Source organism: Amblyomma maculatum, chromosome 2, assembly GCF_055883805.1.
Source record: "Amblyomma maculatum isolate TAMU_Amacu chromosome 2, ASM5588380v1, whole genome shotgun sequence".
Taxonomy (NCBI): domain Eukaryota; kingdom Metazoa; phylum Arthropoda; class Arachnida; order Ixodida; family Ixodidae; genus Amblyomma; species Amblyomma maculatum.
The window spans coordinates 197,951,405-197,967,583 of NC_139345.1; the positions used below are offsets into that span (position 1 = coordinate 197,951,405).

The 16,179-nt window shown below is 44.3% G+C and overlaps 1 protein-coding gene across 1 annotated transcript in view; it reads right to left on the bottom strand.

Moving 5' to 3' along the window:
- The window catches only part of LOC146200875 (endothelin-converting enzyme 1-like), a 182,286-nt gene extending 172,302 nt beyond the window's left edge, over positions 1 to 9,984 (bottom strand). The window contains exon 1 of the mRNA XM_084592984.1: positions 9,721 to 9,984. Coding sequence (XP_084449110.1) covers positions 9,721 to 9,984 — 264 coding nt within the window. The remainder of the gene's footprint in view (positions 1 to 9,720) is intronic.
- Between the last annotated feature and the right edge of the window lie 6,195 nt (positions 9,985 to 16,179).

A 16,179-nucleotide genomic window follows, 5' to 3' on the forward strand; every position in this document is an offset into this window, starting at 1 on the left:
GCAAAAGAACTATGCAACTCGGTGGCGGCGATAGCAAATAACGTGCTCTTCGATCGCCGAAAAAAGAATGCCTGTCGCACACGCCACCCCTGAATTTAAAGATTGCTCAGAACATTCTAAGTAACGTCGCAAACTGTTACTCGCACAACCTGGAACATTGTAGAAACATACGCTAGTGGCCGTGAGCTTCGATACAGATCTCGGCGCATCTTGCACAACAAAGAAACTGATAAGGGCGCCTCTCGCGACATCGAGCATTAACAAACAGAGAATACAGTTTTTATGCATCATAGAATCACATTGATAATGCTGCATTCCGGTGGCGGTTAAAAAACAACAAATACAGTTTCGAAGGCTTCGCGGTGATATATATATATGTATATATATATATATATATATATATATATATATATATATATATATATATATATATATATATATATATATAGAAGATATATAGAAGATATCTTGGATAGCGTGGAAACTCAGGGAGACAGTAAGTGGCGAAAGGGGCTCATCGTTTCCTTCTCAGTTCTTGTTTCATTTATTGCTCCTGAAATTATTGAGAGCTATAAAATAAGCCCCAAGTTGTTAGCTGTGTGTGCGTGTGGGAGCTTCTACCCTCAGTCTATTTACAGCTTGCTGTTTTCCTTGACACCATACTCCAAATGTCCGAGCGACAGTCAAGTTATTTTGTGGGGTAGACATGATGATTCGCTTCTTATAACCTTTTTATTCATCATCATCAGCCTGCCTATACCCACTGCAGGGCGAAGGCCTCCCCCATATTTCTCCATTTAACCCGGTTCTGTGCTAGCTGCATCCACTTGACCTCTGCGAACTTCTTAATCTCATCCGCCCACCTAACATTCTGCTGCCCCCTGCTACGCTTTCCTTCCCTTGGAATCCAGTTTGTTACCCTAAGCGACCATTGGTTATCCTCTCTTCGCACTACATGTCCTGCCCATGTTCATTTCTTCTTAATTTCCACTAGAATGCCGGTAACTTGAGTTATTTCTCTGATCCACTCTGCATGTTTCCTATCTCTTAATGTTACCCCTACCATTTTTCGTTCCATAGTCCTCTGGGTTGTCCTCAACTTAAGCAGAACACTCTTGGTTAGCCTCCAAGTTTCAGCGCCATAGGTGAGTACAGGTAAGATGCAACTGTTATATACTTTCCTCTATAGCGATACCGGTTAGCTGCTAGTTATAATCTGCGAGTGCTTGACAAATGCGCTCCATCCCAATCTTATTCTTTTTGTTATTTCTTTTTCATGGTCCGGATCTGCGGTTACTAGCTGTCCTAAGTCGACATATTTGCCTACTACTTCCAGTACTTCGCTGCCTAATGTAAAATACTGTTCCTTCCCGAGGCTGTTGAACATTACCTTAGTCTTCTGCATATTGATTTTCAAGCCTACCTTTCTACTTTTCCTGTCTAGGTCATCAATCATTATTTTCAGTTCATCCCCCGAGTTGCTTAGCAAGGCAATGTCATCAGCAAATAGCAGATTACTGAGGTATTCTCCATCTACCCTTATCACTAACTGCTTCCATTCCAAGTCTCTGAATACTTCCTCTAAGCAAGCTGTGAATAGTACTGGGGAGATTGTGTCTCCTTGCCTAACACCTTTCTTTATGGGAATTTTGTTACTTCCTTTATGCAGAACTATGGTTGCTGGCAGCCTCTATATATATCTTCCAGCACTTTCACGTACGACTCGTCTACCCCCTGATTTCGCAATGCCTGCATGACCACCGAGGTTTCAACTAGTTAAAATGCTTTTTCGTAATCAATAAATGCCATGTATAAGGGCTGGTTATATTCCGAGCATTTTTCTATCACCTGATTAATGGTATGGATATGATCGATAGTAGAGTATCGTTTCCGAAACCCTGCTTGATCCTTTGTTTGATTGAATTCTAAGGTTGTCCTGATTCAATTAGCGATTACCTTAGTAAATACCTTATACGTAACAGACAGTAAGCTGATTTGTCTGTAATTTTTAAGGTCCTTAGAGTCCCCTTTCTTATGAATGAGAATAATGAGCGTTCTTCCATTGTTCCGGTACCGTCGATGACACCAGGCACTGCGTATACAGGGCAGCCAGTTTTTCTAGCACGATATCCCCCCCGTCCTTGAGCAAATCTGTAGTTATCTGATCCTCTCCAGCTGATTTCCCCTCTTTTCATTGTTTCTAATGCTTTCTTGACCTCGTCCTTCGTCACTGATGGGACGTTTGACTGTTTTTCTCTACCGCCCATCTCATTACGGTCCTGACTACTCTGGCTATTGTAGAGATCTGTATAGAACTCCTCGGCTACTTTGACTATCTTATCCATATTCGTGATGACGTTGCCCGCCTTGTCCTTTATCGCATAGATCTGTTTTATAGCCTTGCTATTTTACAGCATGCTATTTTCTCCATGTTATACTTGCTTATATCGGCCACCTTGCGCTTATTGATTAGCTTTGATATCTCGGCCAATTCGATCCGGTCTGTTGGATTGGAAGCCTTCATACTCCGGCGTTTCTTAATCGATTTTTTCGTCTCCTTAGACAGTTTACCGGTATTCTCTGTCAATATCCTACCGCGTACTTCTACCGCGCACTCAGTAATGGTATCTCTGAAATTATTGTTCCTTGCTTCCAGGGTAATGTCGCCGTCCTTGGTTAGAGCTGAATAACTATTCTGCAGCGAGATCCTGAACTCTTCTGCCCTCCCTCTCACCGCTGATTCGTTGATGGGTTTCTTTCTTACTAATCTGTCTCGTTCCTTCTTCAGACTCAGGCTAATTCGGGACCTCAACATCCTGTGGTCACTGCATCGCACTTTCCCGATTAACTGTACATCTTGCATGATGGCGGGGGTTGAACACATTATGAAGTCGATTTCATTTTTAGTCTCCCCGTTCGGACTTTTCCATGTCCATTTCCGGTTCTTCCATTTGCTGAAGAAGGTATTCATGATTCGTAAGTTATTGCGCTCTGCAAACTCAACTAGTAACTCCCCCCTGCTATTCCTGGTACCAATGCCCTAGTCACCTACTGCCTTGTCTCCTGCCTGCTTTTTCCCTACCTTGGCATTGAAGTCGCCCATTAGTACAGTATACTGCGTCTTTACATTTCGCATTTCTGATTCTACATCTTCTTAGAAGCTTTCAACTGCCTGGTCTTCATAACTACATGTAGGTGCATAGGACTGTACAGCCTTCAGTTTATACCGCCTATTAAGCCTAATTACGATGCCTGCCACTCTCTCATTAATACTATAGAATTCATCTATAATACCCGCTATATACTTATTGACAAGGAAACCTTTTTCCTACTCCTAGTTGTCGCCGCTCTGGTAAACCTCGATAACACAGTACATGCCCATCCTTCAGTACAGTATATGCCTCATTCGGCCTCCTAGCCTCACTAAGCCCCATGACATCCCAGTTCATACCCTCTAGTTCCTGTAAGAGCACTGCTAATCTAGCTTCACTAGCTAGGGTTCTAGCATTAAACGTTGCCAGGGTCAGTTTGCAATGGCGGCCTGTCCAGCGGAGCCAGGCATTCTTAGCACCCCCCTGCTGTGTCACAGGTCTGACCGCCGCCGTGGTGAGTTGTTTCGCAGCCGCTGGTGACTGAGGGCCGGGGTTTTGTGGAGCTTATCATGAGAGGTTTAGGCCACTTACTGCACCAGGGTGGCCAACTCCCATCCTGGTGGGGGGGTGCGTTGCCGGAGGTGTTCACCGGCATCAGGTCGCACCCCAAACCTATTTATGCAATTCCATCGACACGCGGATTTTTTTTTTAATCCGATGGAGAATTGCGGGGCACCGGGATTTGAGCCCCGGTCCTCTTACATGCGAGGCGGATGTTCTACCGTTACGCCACCGCTGCAACCTTTTTATTACCTATATATTTATTTCCTCGGTGTTTTTTTACTTTATTAAAGCCTTCCTACATTTAACTTCTAGTATGCCTTGCACAGCCCCTGCAGTAGAAGCGCCATCCTAGCTGGCTCGCATGTAACTCGCATGATTCACTGTTGCCCGTTCCTACGCTAATGCGTCTGCGCTATGCAGAGAGCTCGTAACATTTCGGCCTAGTGCACAACAAACTGCACAAGATCTATGCCATATTTTTTACAGCACTAGATGTCACAAGTATAATAGTGAGAGACGGGCTAGTTGGTGGCTAGTATTAGAATGCGTTGAAGTTCCGCGCTTTGTCCCGTCGCTTTCTTCTCTGTCCCTTGTCTTTTTGCGCGGTTTTATGATGCATTCTAATACTAGATGTCACGTTGTCGGGACAGTTGCAACCACGATAAGGAATTGCTTTTCGGCCTTGTTGTTGTGTGAAACACACGACTTCGTACGAGCCTTGCACCTTTTTACACGTTATGCACGCAATCCCATACCAAGCAAATTCGCAGCTTTTTTCTTGCAATTGGGTGCTCCTAGCAGCGATCTCCTTTAGGTTATTTACACATGCTTGATTCGGATAAAATATAGTTTATCGCCCCCCCCCCCCCCCCCCCTTACGGATGCACTAAAAAAAATTTCAATACAGAAGGCGGGGCAGCACGTCGTCCAGTATTTTTCTGTGTTCATATTTTGTCCCCAGTCAGCACATAAATTTCTTTTTTAGTTGTTTTAAGAGTAGTGTGGAACTCGGAAAACTAAATTATGTTTCGATTCCTTACAATTTCGTCTGATAATTCGAGCACTATATAAGCTCCTGTCCAAGTTTTGAGAACATAGTTTGTGATATATTGGGCAGGAGTGCGAAATATTAACTTACATCTTTCTGCCCTGCAGAGTTGGCAGATTATCGTTCTCAAGAACTAGATATACGTTTTAGCGACAACAACATCTACTCACATTGAGGCGATAAGGGAAGCTGCCAGAGGCCTCAGTAGCTGGTCGTCGAAATAATCCCTCAGTAATGAAGGCACGAGAGCATGAGGCCCATCGTTTCGTAACTTGATTTGCGCACAGTATCAAGAAAGTGCATTGAATACTACTTTCGCGAATGTTTTGCTTACCGTACAAAAATAGAAATTACTTTTGGTTTTTTTCAAGGTTAATTTTGGAACACATATCAATATAGGAAAGATGTCTTTCCAGCTTCATCTCCTTGACAGGGTCGTTATTTTTTTACCAAAATAACAGTCATTGCATTGCGTTTTAAGTAATGGGTTTTGTTGATTTCATTTTCTCCAAAGCTCCTGCTGCCTCCTTAGAAAGATTTGTCCTTGACTAAGCATATTCTGCAATTACTGTTTTCGTCATAGCATGCAACTCGCTGGCGAGTTGCGAAATCTTAGAATAAGCCGCAAGATAAGGTTTGTTGGCTGTAGAGGAGAAAACTTCTCGAATACTAACCTTTGTGAATTTAAGAGTATCGGTCTGAGTATGTGAGTCCTCGATGACTTCTTTTTTTTTTTAATTCCTGATGGTTTCATCACTCCATTAATTTGATCTTAGCAAAGTCATGAACATTGACTTGTTAGAGTGGTGTACGAAATAGTGGACCGAGTTCGCTGTGCTGAAAACTCGGCGCACCAGTTGCCATCCTCAAGCGGCCGTCAGAAAATATACCAGAAGTTTAAAAAAAAGAGAAGTAAATGAGACAGGATAGAAATCAATCCAAAATTCTAGATGAGGCTTCTATAACGGGGACGGTAAAAATAGATGTTTTTGAAATATTTGTCACAAAAAAAGGGCTTGGAGTCCAGGAAATCTGCATGCCAAGAGAGCACGCAACATAGTGGACACGACAAATCTTTCATTTTTTCTATGCACAAGTCCGTTCCCGACGAACGGTCGCCCCCGTATGTTAGAGCCGCACCTAGTGAACACGTTTTGGTTGGTAGGACTTACTGACGTGGGTTCGGGATCCGTCGTGATGTTACAACATTATTGAATTAGATAATGTGATGAACAAATTCGCGGAATGAAAAGGTGGCTTGAAAGGCGCTGTCGCTCTACTGTCAAAGAGAAACTAAAGCGTTCTTCTGATTATTCTCAGTGTTTCATCACCTCAGCTGAAAATAAGCCTGCTGCTACTTACTCTGTTTAGTAGTAGTAACAATTATTTCTTGAATTAGCGAGAAAAAAAAAGACCTTCGCTCGTTCAGCGATTTTTGCCCGAAAACAGAAAGCACTGGGGTGGTAATTACCTTAAACATTTAGCTGCAAAGTAACCAAAGACACAAATACCTGAGCTCGGTAAATCATGATTCATCAAGCACTAGCAACACTTCCCAGCTTGAACGTTGTTTTATTTGATGTTGCTTTGTCGTTTGGCGACAAAACTTGTTCTGACACGTTGCTAAACTACATGAAACACGAAAAGCGCTGGCGGCGGTTTCTCCGCACGACTGCATCTGCGTTTCGCGAAGTTCTTGACTTGAGGAATTATGTGCCACGCGGCATTCCATTGGTTGCAGATGTTGCAGCGCGCGCGAAAGAGAGGAGTTAGAACCATTCATCCAACACCCGAAGAGGTACATATCGCCGATCACGTAGCGCTGTGTTGAAGCGGCTGACACAGTTCATCTTTTTGCATTACAGTGGGTTCAAAACCCACGCTTGGTAATTTTGGTCATGGTGATTTTATTTTTCGTGCCAGTCTGGCTGGCTTCAAACCTAATGGCCTCGACCCACACTTGCAAGTGCCAATGCAATAAAACATCGCTGGCAATAATAGGCTGGGTACTGCGGATGACTGAGTGCGCTCATTACTGAGTGCGCTGTAGAAGCAGGCGATCGGATAGTTAGAGAGGATACCGGTAAGCTGTCTAAGCAGACGAAAGATTTGATTAAGATACGCCGGAGTATAAAAGCTTCCAGTCGAACAGACCAGATAGAATTGGTCGAGACATCAAAGCTAATCAATAAGCGCAAAGTGGCTGCTATAAGGAAGTATAAATGTAGAAAATGAGCATGCTGTAAAGAACGGGGGAAGCCTTAAAGAGGTGACAAGAAATTGGGCATAGCAAACATCAGATGTATGCGCTAAGGGACAAGGCGGGCAACGTCATCAGGAATATGAACAAGATAGTCAAAGTAGTTGAGGAGTTCTATACTGATCTCTACAGTAGCCAAAGTCTGGACCGTAATGAGATTGGTGGTAGGGAAAAAGAGTCAGACGTTCCACCAGTGACGAAGGACGAGGTTAAGAAAGCAATAGAAACTATGAAAAGAGGGAAAGCAGCTGGAGAGGATCAGATACCTATAGATTTGTTGAAGGATATCGCGCCAGAAAACCTGGCTGCCCTGTATACGCAGTGCCTGGTGTCATTGACGGTACCGGAACAATGGAAGAACGCTCATTATTCTCATTCATAAGAAAGGTTTGGTTTGGTTTGGTTTGTGGGGATTAACGTCCCAAAGCAACTCAGACTATGAAAGACGTCGTAGGGGAGGACTCCAGAAATTTCGACCACCTGGGTTTCTATAACGTGCACTGACATCGCACAGCACACGGGCGCCTTGCTTTTCGCCTCCACCGAAAAGCGGCCGCCGAGGTCGGGATTCGATCCCGCGTCCTTGGGAACAGTGGTCGAGCGCCATAACCACTGCGCCACCCCGGCGGGGTAAGAAAGGGGATGCTAAGGACCTTAACAATTACAGACCAATCAGCTTACTGTCTGTTACGTATATGGTATTTACTAAGGTAATCGCTAATAGAATCTGGACAACCTTAGACTGCAATCAAGCAAAGGATCAAGCAGGTTTTCGGAAACGGTACCCTACTATAAATCTCTGAAGAATAAATTACATTTTACATCTCTTTGCTAGCCGTCGAAAGTACGCTCGTCTTTGCTTACTTTAGAAAATAATGTACAGCCTTTGCCAAGAATATACGGCCCTAGGAGTTCGCTTCTAAGCCCAGTAATGGAGCTTCTGGAAGCTCTAATGGAAGATACAGGCAAGCTAGAGAATATTGGGGGAGAGTTGTCATCTACGAGATTTCGATCACTAGAGGTGCGCAACGAGCCCCGTTACGGGGCTCAGAAGCAAAACGTTTCGCCGTATATTTTTGACCAAGACTGCGTAATCCCAGTCTGTGCAGCGATCTTATACCCCTTCCTTCTTATGTTTCGACATGAGTTTATTATTGGCATATAATAGGTATTCCTTTCTTTAAACCTAAACTGCAGCTGAGCCTTTCCTCCCCCAAACAGGAAAGGACAAGAGCCATCTTCCCGGAACTACTGCCTCCATCATCGATCACAAGCGTTTTGTTCTGCATTCGCTCACATTGTATTATTAGAATTGGAACACCTTGTACGTAACCACTGTATACTAGCACTCCCCTCTTCAACGCCCTCGGGCCTTGAGGGTAAATAAATGAAAGGAAATGAAACTGAATACAGCATTGGACCATGTTTATTCAAATGCGCGTCATCTTATTCTGCTTATTTTGCACCCGTCATAGCCGAATCCATTTCCGGGACATTAAACTCCATATACCATATATCAGTTCAGTCGTTCAGTCGTGTCCGACGCTTCGTGACCCTATAGACCATATCACGCCACGCTTTCCGGTCTCTCACTGTCTTCCTAACATCACATAACTTCATTTTCAGCGCCTCCAGGATGCCATTTACCCACCGCGTTCGCTGCCTACCCCTTCTCCGGTGACCCTCAACCTTTCCCAACATCAAATATTTCTCCTGCGGCTCCTCTCTTCACATCAGATGACCAAAGTAGCTCAGCTTTAATTTTAGAATTTGACCCTCCAATGAGCAGTCAGGGTTCATGGTCGACAACTGTTAGACACCGTACGGAACACAACCACAGGACGTACGGGAGAAAAGTAGGCGCAAAAAAAGACAAACAAGAGAGGAGACAGCGCTTTGTCCTGTCTCCTCTCTTGTGTTTGTCTTTTTTTGCGCTTACTGTTTTCCCGTACTATCATGAAGCCCAGCAACCAGTTTTACTTCAGTACAAGCACAGAAACAGCAGGACAGATGCAGGGCGACAACACAGAACGGCACTGACAGCTACTCCCTGTACCGCCCTGTTCTGCGGCCTTGCCGAATTGTTAGAAAGAAAACGTAGCTTTCAAGATGTCGAAAGAAGAAAAATAAGTATAGAGTCTTGATATAAATTTGGACGTCCCGTCTAGAACGTGGCGGGCACGTTCGCGCGACCCAGATTTGTCTGTATCTAGTGGTGGTGCGCAAAGGGCCCACAGTATCATATCTGCTGCTTCCTCCTGAATGATTCGAAGTTTCCTTGCGTTTTTATTCGTAAGCAATACGTATGGATCGCCGTGTCGAATAGCGGATCATCGTGACCATGGATTCCACTCAGTGTATCGCACGCGTTCGGCCGGTACCCACAGTATAGGTGAAAAAAGGGTTTCCGGCAGACGACACTTGTTTGTGAAAAAAAAGTCGCAGTGCGCATGGTGCCCAATAAACAGGCATACACCTGTTTATTCGCTTAAAGCTATGCCATGCAGCATGTACAGTCTTTGTCACTAGTTTATAGGGTCCAGAGGGCTTCCTTCCGAACCGCGCGCGTGGCTCGTAACGCATTCCGAATATTTCTTATCGCCTGAAGGTAAACTTTTTCGCGCTACCCCCTCTAACGGAAAGGACTTCGAGGAATATTAAAGCAGTGCTACTACACGGCACAGAATTCAACTCGTGGACAATAAACGTTTGACAAAGACTGTCTCTAACTCAGGCCGACCTGCAGGGAATCTTACCTCCTGGTCACTGTCGTTGGTAAGTGCGTCGTAGAACGCACGCACGTAGCCGTGGTATTCGCCATGATCCCTCATTAGCCGGAATAGCGGAGGCCACCACTTCATGGACTCCGTATCGAAAACGGGGCTTCGCTGCTGCGACAGCTGCACATAGTCGTCGGTGCGCACCCCGAACAGCGTGGGCAGTTGCCACTGGACGCTTAGCTCGACGAGCTTCTGCAGGGGATCCTCATCGCCTCGCGTGCGAGGCCACTGGATGCCCATCTCGGGCAACAGCGTGTCCCTTAGCCGGGCCATTTGGTCGTCGCCGTCCACGCAACTCTGCGTTCAACCGCATGCTCGGTGATTACCGAAGACTACACTACCAGATATCGCACTTCACTCCACAGTACTACATCATCCCCAGGCATCTTACCCTTAAAGCAAGAGTGCGACCTCTTCTATATCCCTTCATACAGTTATGTCCTCCTCCCGCCGTGGCGCTGTGGTCCCTGTAAGCTTCTCTCGTCCTGTTACCTGTCTTTTTGCCGCCTCTTGTACACTTGCCTTCCCTTGGAATTCCACAGTAAACCTCACTATATATCTGTCAATTTGGCTGGTTTGTTTCCAGGGTCGAACAGCGCGAACTACGAGGCACATAAAGAATGGAACACAATAACACAACACTTACCATTTCTGGAGGAATCTCTCAGTGCCGGATTGAGTTTTACTCATGAACGGCCCTATGTTTGGTTTAGTGTTAAGATATTAAAGTAACTATCTGGAGAACATGTTCGCTGCGGTTATTATCCACGTATAAAAAGCAGTTGTCGCATGGCAATCAAATATTCAAAATTGACGCCATGCATTGAACCAGCTAAATCGCGTGACAGATCAAAACCTTTGGAGGTTTAATAAAGATTTAAGTCGGACTTTGAACGTCATCGGCGTTCTGGAACGCCACCTTCTAAACTAAAACGCAAATGCGGAATAAAAGCAACTGAAGGTCACCAGAAGGGCCTACCAGCCTCCATTTCTGCCTTACGTCTTCAAAACCACGCACAATCTCACAATTAAGGGATTAATTAGGCTGCAATCTTTCTTCATGGCTACGCACGAGGATTATCAGGAATTTGTTTTACCCGAATCGCTGAAACTATGTCCTGGTAACCAACACCTAGAAACTGTTCTTCATATCAACGCTTGTTCTCTCGTTAAAAAAAATGATCAATTCACGCTGTTTCTCGAACAATTTGCCTTCAGATTTACAATTATAATGATAACCGAAACATGGTTTTCTGCACAGGATAGTGCACCTTATCTGAGTGGCTATAAGTTTTTTTCTGCGCATCGAACTGACAAACGTGGTGGCGGTGTAGCGATTTATGTTTCGGACACAATATCTTGCGATGAATTGCCCAATTTTACGGTTGTAAGCCCAAATTATGAGGCTCTATGTTTGCAAAACAGCAACACCCTTTTTTGTGTTATGTATCGCCCCCCTTCTGCTAATACTAGTGCTTTTTTAGATTTTGTTGACTCTGTTCTCGATTTTGCCTCCACTAATGGCTTAAGGCTGGTTTTAGGTGGTGATATGAACATCAATCTTTCTATTCAAAGCGTTGCAAAAAAAGAACTAGTGAACAGAATAACATCCACTGGTTTTCGGAACGTAATCGTTACCCCTACTCGTGTAACTCCAACGACTTCTACAGTTCTGGATCTGTTCATAACTAATGTTTGTACTCCCGTGGTGGCAGCTGGCACTATAAGCTCTGGCATCAGTGATCATTGTCCCATATTCATGGCTTATTCGCACTCCACTCCTCGAGCAAAGGCACGTGTCCCCATAATTAAATATCAAAGCATCAGTAATTCTAGCTTGGAGTTATTTCGGAACAGAATCCACAACAACGACTGGTCTGCGGTTCTGAAAGAAAGCACGGCAGACAACGCCTACAATACCTTTATGTCTATGTTTCTGAACATTTACACATCTTGTTTTCCTCTAAAAAACCTAAAGCTTCATAGGCGTGCGCGAAAACCGTGGATCCATCCGGAGCACATTCATTTAATTCGTCAAAGGAACAAACTCTACAGTGCATTTTTAAAAACCAAGGACCCAACAGCGTTTGAAGCATTCAAAAAACTTCGCAATAAAATTACGGCCGAACTGAAAAAAGCAAGGGCACACTATTACCAACACCTGTTCAGTGAAGTGTCTATTGGTCGACCAGACCGAACTTGGCAAATTATCAATGACGCGCTTGGAACGTGCCCTAACCGCCCTGATATGCTCGAGATCATAGTTGACGGTGAACCAGTCTCCGGATCTGCATTATCTGACCGCTTTAACTCCCACTTCGCCGCCAGACCAAAGAAAGGCTCATCACTTAGTAAAGTTTCGTGCTGCCTACAGGCAAATTCCACAAAGACCATGTTCTTAAAACCCACAGATGAATCTGAAGTGTTCAACACGTTTCTCTCCCTGAAGAATAGTAAAGCCCTTGACATTGACAGCATCCAGATTAAACCTATCAAACATGTCCTTGATCTCTTATGTCCGTACTTAGTGCATATATTTAATCTTTCGCTAGCATCTGGCACATTTCCTAACGACATGAAACGTGCAAAAGTCTCTGTTATATTCAAAGGTGGAAACCGGAACGATCTAAGCAACTACAGACCAATATCTATAATTCCAGTCTTTTCTAAGGGTCTTGAGAAGATTATGCTCACCCGACTAGACGGTTTTTTTACTAAGCACAATATTTTATCTGACTGTCAGCATGGTTTTCGGAAGGGTAGGTCAACGGAATCTGCTCTTCTGCTGCAAAAAGAAATCATCATTAAAAACATTGAAGCTAATAAGTTAACACTGGGAATTTATATAGACTTCAGTAAAGCCTTTGATTCAATATGTCACACAACCCTCCTTAACAAGTTAGATTATTATGGTGTCCGTGGGCTAACAAATACTCTTCTGCAGTCATACCTAGCCGGCCGATCCCAGTGTGTTCACATTAATGGCTACTATTCCGCTTTCCAGCCAATTTCATCTGGTGTCCCACAAGGCAGTATTCTTGGGCCATTTTTATTTAATGTCTACGTTAATGATCTTATGCGTACTGATGATAATGCCGTATTTGTATTATATGCGGATGATTCAAGTTTGTTCTTTAGCTCAACTAATGAAGCCGAATTGTTTGAAATGGCGAATAGGGCGTTGTCAAAGGTACTGAAATGGTCCGAAGTAAACAGCTTAGAAATAAATGGGAAAAAAACAAAAGCAATTTTATTTGCTCCTAAAAACAAACGTCTGGCCTGTAGTCGGGAGCTAAAATTAGGTCTCCTTAAAATAGATATCGTTAAACAGCATAAAATCCTAGGTGTGACATTTTCCAATCAGATGACATGGGACAGTCATGTTGAACAAGTGACTAAAAAACTTTCGTCTGCTGCAGGTGCCTTATTTAGAACGCGCGACCTCTTTCCTATGTCTGTCAGACTACAAGTGTACCATGCCCTCTTCCGCTCACACCTTAACTACTGCACGCTAGTATGGGGGACGACCACCAAACAAAACATCAGTACACTTCTGCGTCTAGAAAAAAAAGCCATACGTTGCATAAACAAAGTACCATTTTTGCATCCTTCAGCTGAGCTATTCCGTCAGCATCATATAATCAATATTCAGTCTCTTTATAGTTACCATCTTCTCCACCACCTCCATTTTGCTAATGAAAAGTATAAAGAATTTCTAATTACGCTCTCGGGTGCAACATTACGCTGCAATATTTCTAAAACACGTGCACCTGAAAAATGGACAATTCCGCACCACCGAACAAATTACCTTCTGCAGTCATTAAGTTATACAGTGCCAATGTTGCTAAATAAGTTCAATTTAACCACTCTTAGTAACGCTGTACTAACACGCAAAGTTTTACGATCAATGTTTATAGGCTGACCTGTGTTTTTGCTTGTTTCCAGTGTAAAATGGTACCGCGTGTAATATACATAGTAGATTGAGTTTTTGTGTCCGTCATGTTGTAATTATCGGTTTGTTGTAATATTTTGTGTATGTAAACGCTAGTCTTTATATAACACCCTGATATAACTTATATTTTCACTTCATTCGTCTCATTTGTATGTCTGTGATAAAATATGCGTTTTTTTTTTTCCCAAGTAGCAACTGATCTCTTGTACTCATTTTTTTTTTTTTTTACTGCTGTCACTGACTGCTGTCACTGTTGCCTGCCGCCGGTCTCCAGGCCCCGTCAAGCTGTCCCTACAGCTTTTTGCCTGGAGACCGTCAACATTGTAAATGTTGAAAATAAAAGTGACTTGACTTGACTTGGCCTCAATATATACGACGTGATGGTGTCCTGTTGGGCTCTCTAATCACGCACATACTTGTTAGTATTTTGTCGTAATATTAATATTTTACATGAAAGAGAGATAGATGCATATTGATTGATGCGTCGCTCGCGGCACGCCCAAGAAAATTTCCTCGTTCTAATGGTGTGCATATTTGGCGTAGAAGTTTGGACAGCGCTGCAAGACCGTTTTGAGGGCAGACAGGACGTCTTATATACAGATGGCGCACAATGCGCGAACGGTAGGGGACGTGTTTCAGTAGCAACTAGAGAAAACGGGGGCTCGGTAGTTTGCTGCAGCACCCGAAATTCGACCACAACGGAGGCGGAACAGGTGGCCATCGCGCTAGCTCTAACACAACAACAGGTCAAAATTATAGTTACAGACTCGAAATCAGCGATTAGAAACTTTGACGCGGGCCGCATTTCGGCCATAGCAGCAAGAGTGTTGGCCAGTGGTTCACCACCGGTAGAGCAGGTCGCGCTCATTTGGACACCGGCGCACCAGGGGTTGAGGGGGAACGAGAAAGCGCACCTACTGGCCCGAGGCTTAGCTACATTCCGGGATCCCAGTGACGACTTATGCGGAACCCCGTACCCCTTGCGCGATAAGGAGCCCCTGCAGTTCGACGACGACCTTAACACCAACCAAGATATCCTAAATCATTACAAATTAGGCAGATCATTACTACCAAAAGCGTGTAAGCAACTCACCAAAAGTGACGAGGTTATGTGGCGTAAGCTACAGACTGCAGTATTCCCGAACCCCCAGCTTTACAGCAAGTGGCACCCGGAAATTTTTAGCCCCAGGTGCAAACGTTGCGATGGCATAGCGGACATGATCCATATGATATGGACGTGTCCTAGATTTGGAGAACCTGACCGAACAGATGAGTCCTGGGAGGCACTACTTCTCAAGCAGGACGAAAAAGGGCAACGAGAAGTCATCCGTCTTGCCCTGGCCGCTGCTAAGATCCAAGGGATCCAGGTCGACGGCTGAGGGGGAGGACATGGTTGGGACAGAGCTTCGCCTCGGATCCTCACCAACCTTTTGACGGGTGCAATAAATGTTATTTCTCTCTTGGACAACGGTATAATTTAGCGGCGATATTGTTTCTTACCATGCTTGGGTAGAAGGCCTCATATGATTTGTTCAGAATCGGTCATCAAATTTTCAACGGCTGTGAAGAGAGCAAAATTTCGTACTAGTTGTACTGGTAGAACAATCTCGCGCCCAGCAGACGAACGAGTGCCCACCTCCGTACTCTTCACGGCAGTTTGGTCATTTCACCGATGGCCACAAGTGGCGCTACAAGCACCGCTGCTGAGAAACTTCACTACTATCGACCGCCATCGCCGCAGATGATGATATATGGATTAAAACTGACAAATTAGGCTGGTATGACCCACAAACGTACAACAAAATAAGTTACTCCTTTACGCCACCGTTTTCAATCAAGGAGCAGTTCTACCGTGAGTGTTATTTGCCGGTATGCTCCGAGCTAGGCAGCAGTCATTATGAACTCTGCTTTTTCAGAAGGAACATGACTTGTCTTCTTGTTTGGCGCGGCCATGTCTTCAGCTGGTCCTGAATCGTAACCGAAAGGGTCAAGGTTCTACTGCTGTCGAAATTTCTTCAAACATCTCCATAGGCGAATTCATTTTTTTTAAGACGTTTATTGGGTGAGGCAATCTCTGACGCTCAGTTAGCAATACAAGTTATGTGATAACCCCTTTCGTTATACGCCTCAAGTCATATTCAAAGACAGCGTCAGGCGAGTTTAAAAATTGCAAGCGAGATTATGTGGCTGTGACGTCATGTCCCCTGGTCTAATAAGCATTTTTCTTGCAAACAACTTAACCGACGTCGGCTTCTCCTTGGCGCGGAATTCGTAATACTATCGCCATATTTAAAGGCTAAAGAGGGGGTACTTTGGCAAATGCGCCCACAGGATGAACTCCAAAACAAACAAATCTAGTGCTTGTTATTCTCCTCAAACTTTTTAGAACGGAAGCTTTAAAGAACTATCGTTGTACTCAAAGCTACAAGCTCGTTTTTGTTAAATAATTACCTCACGCCTAAGCATACCAGTTCGCGTGGGTG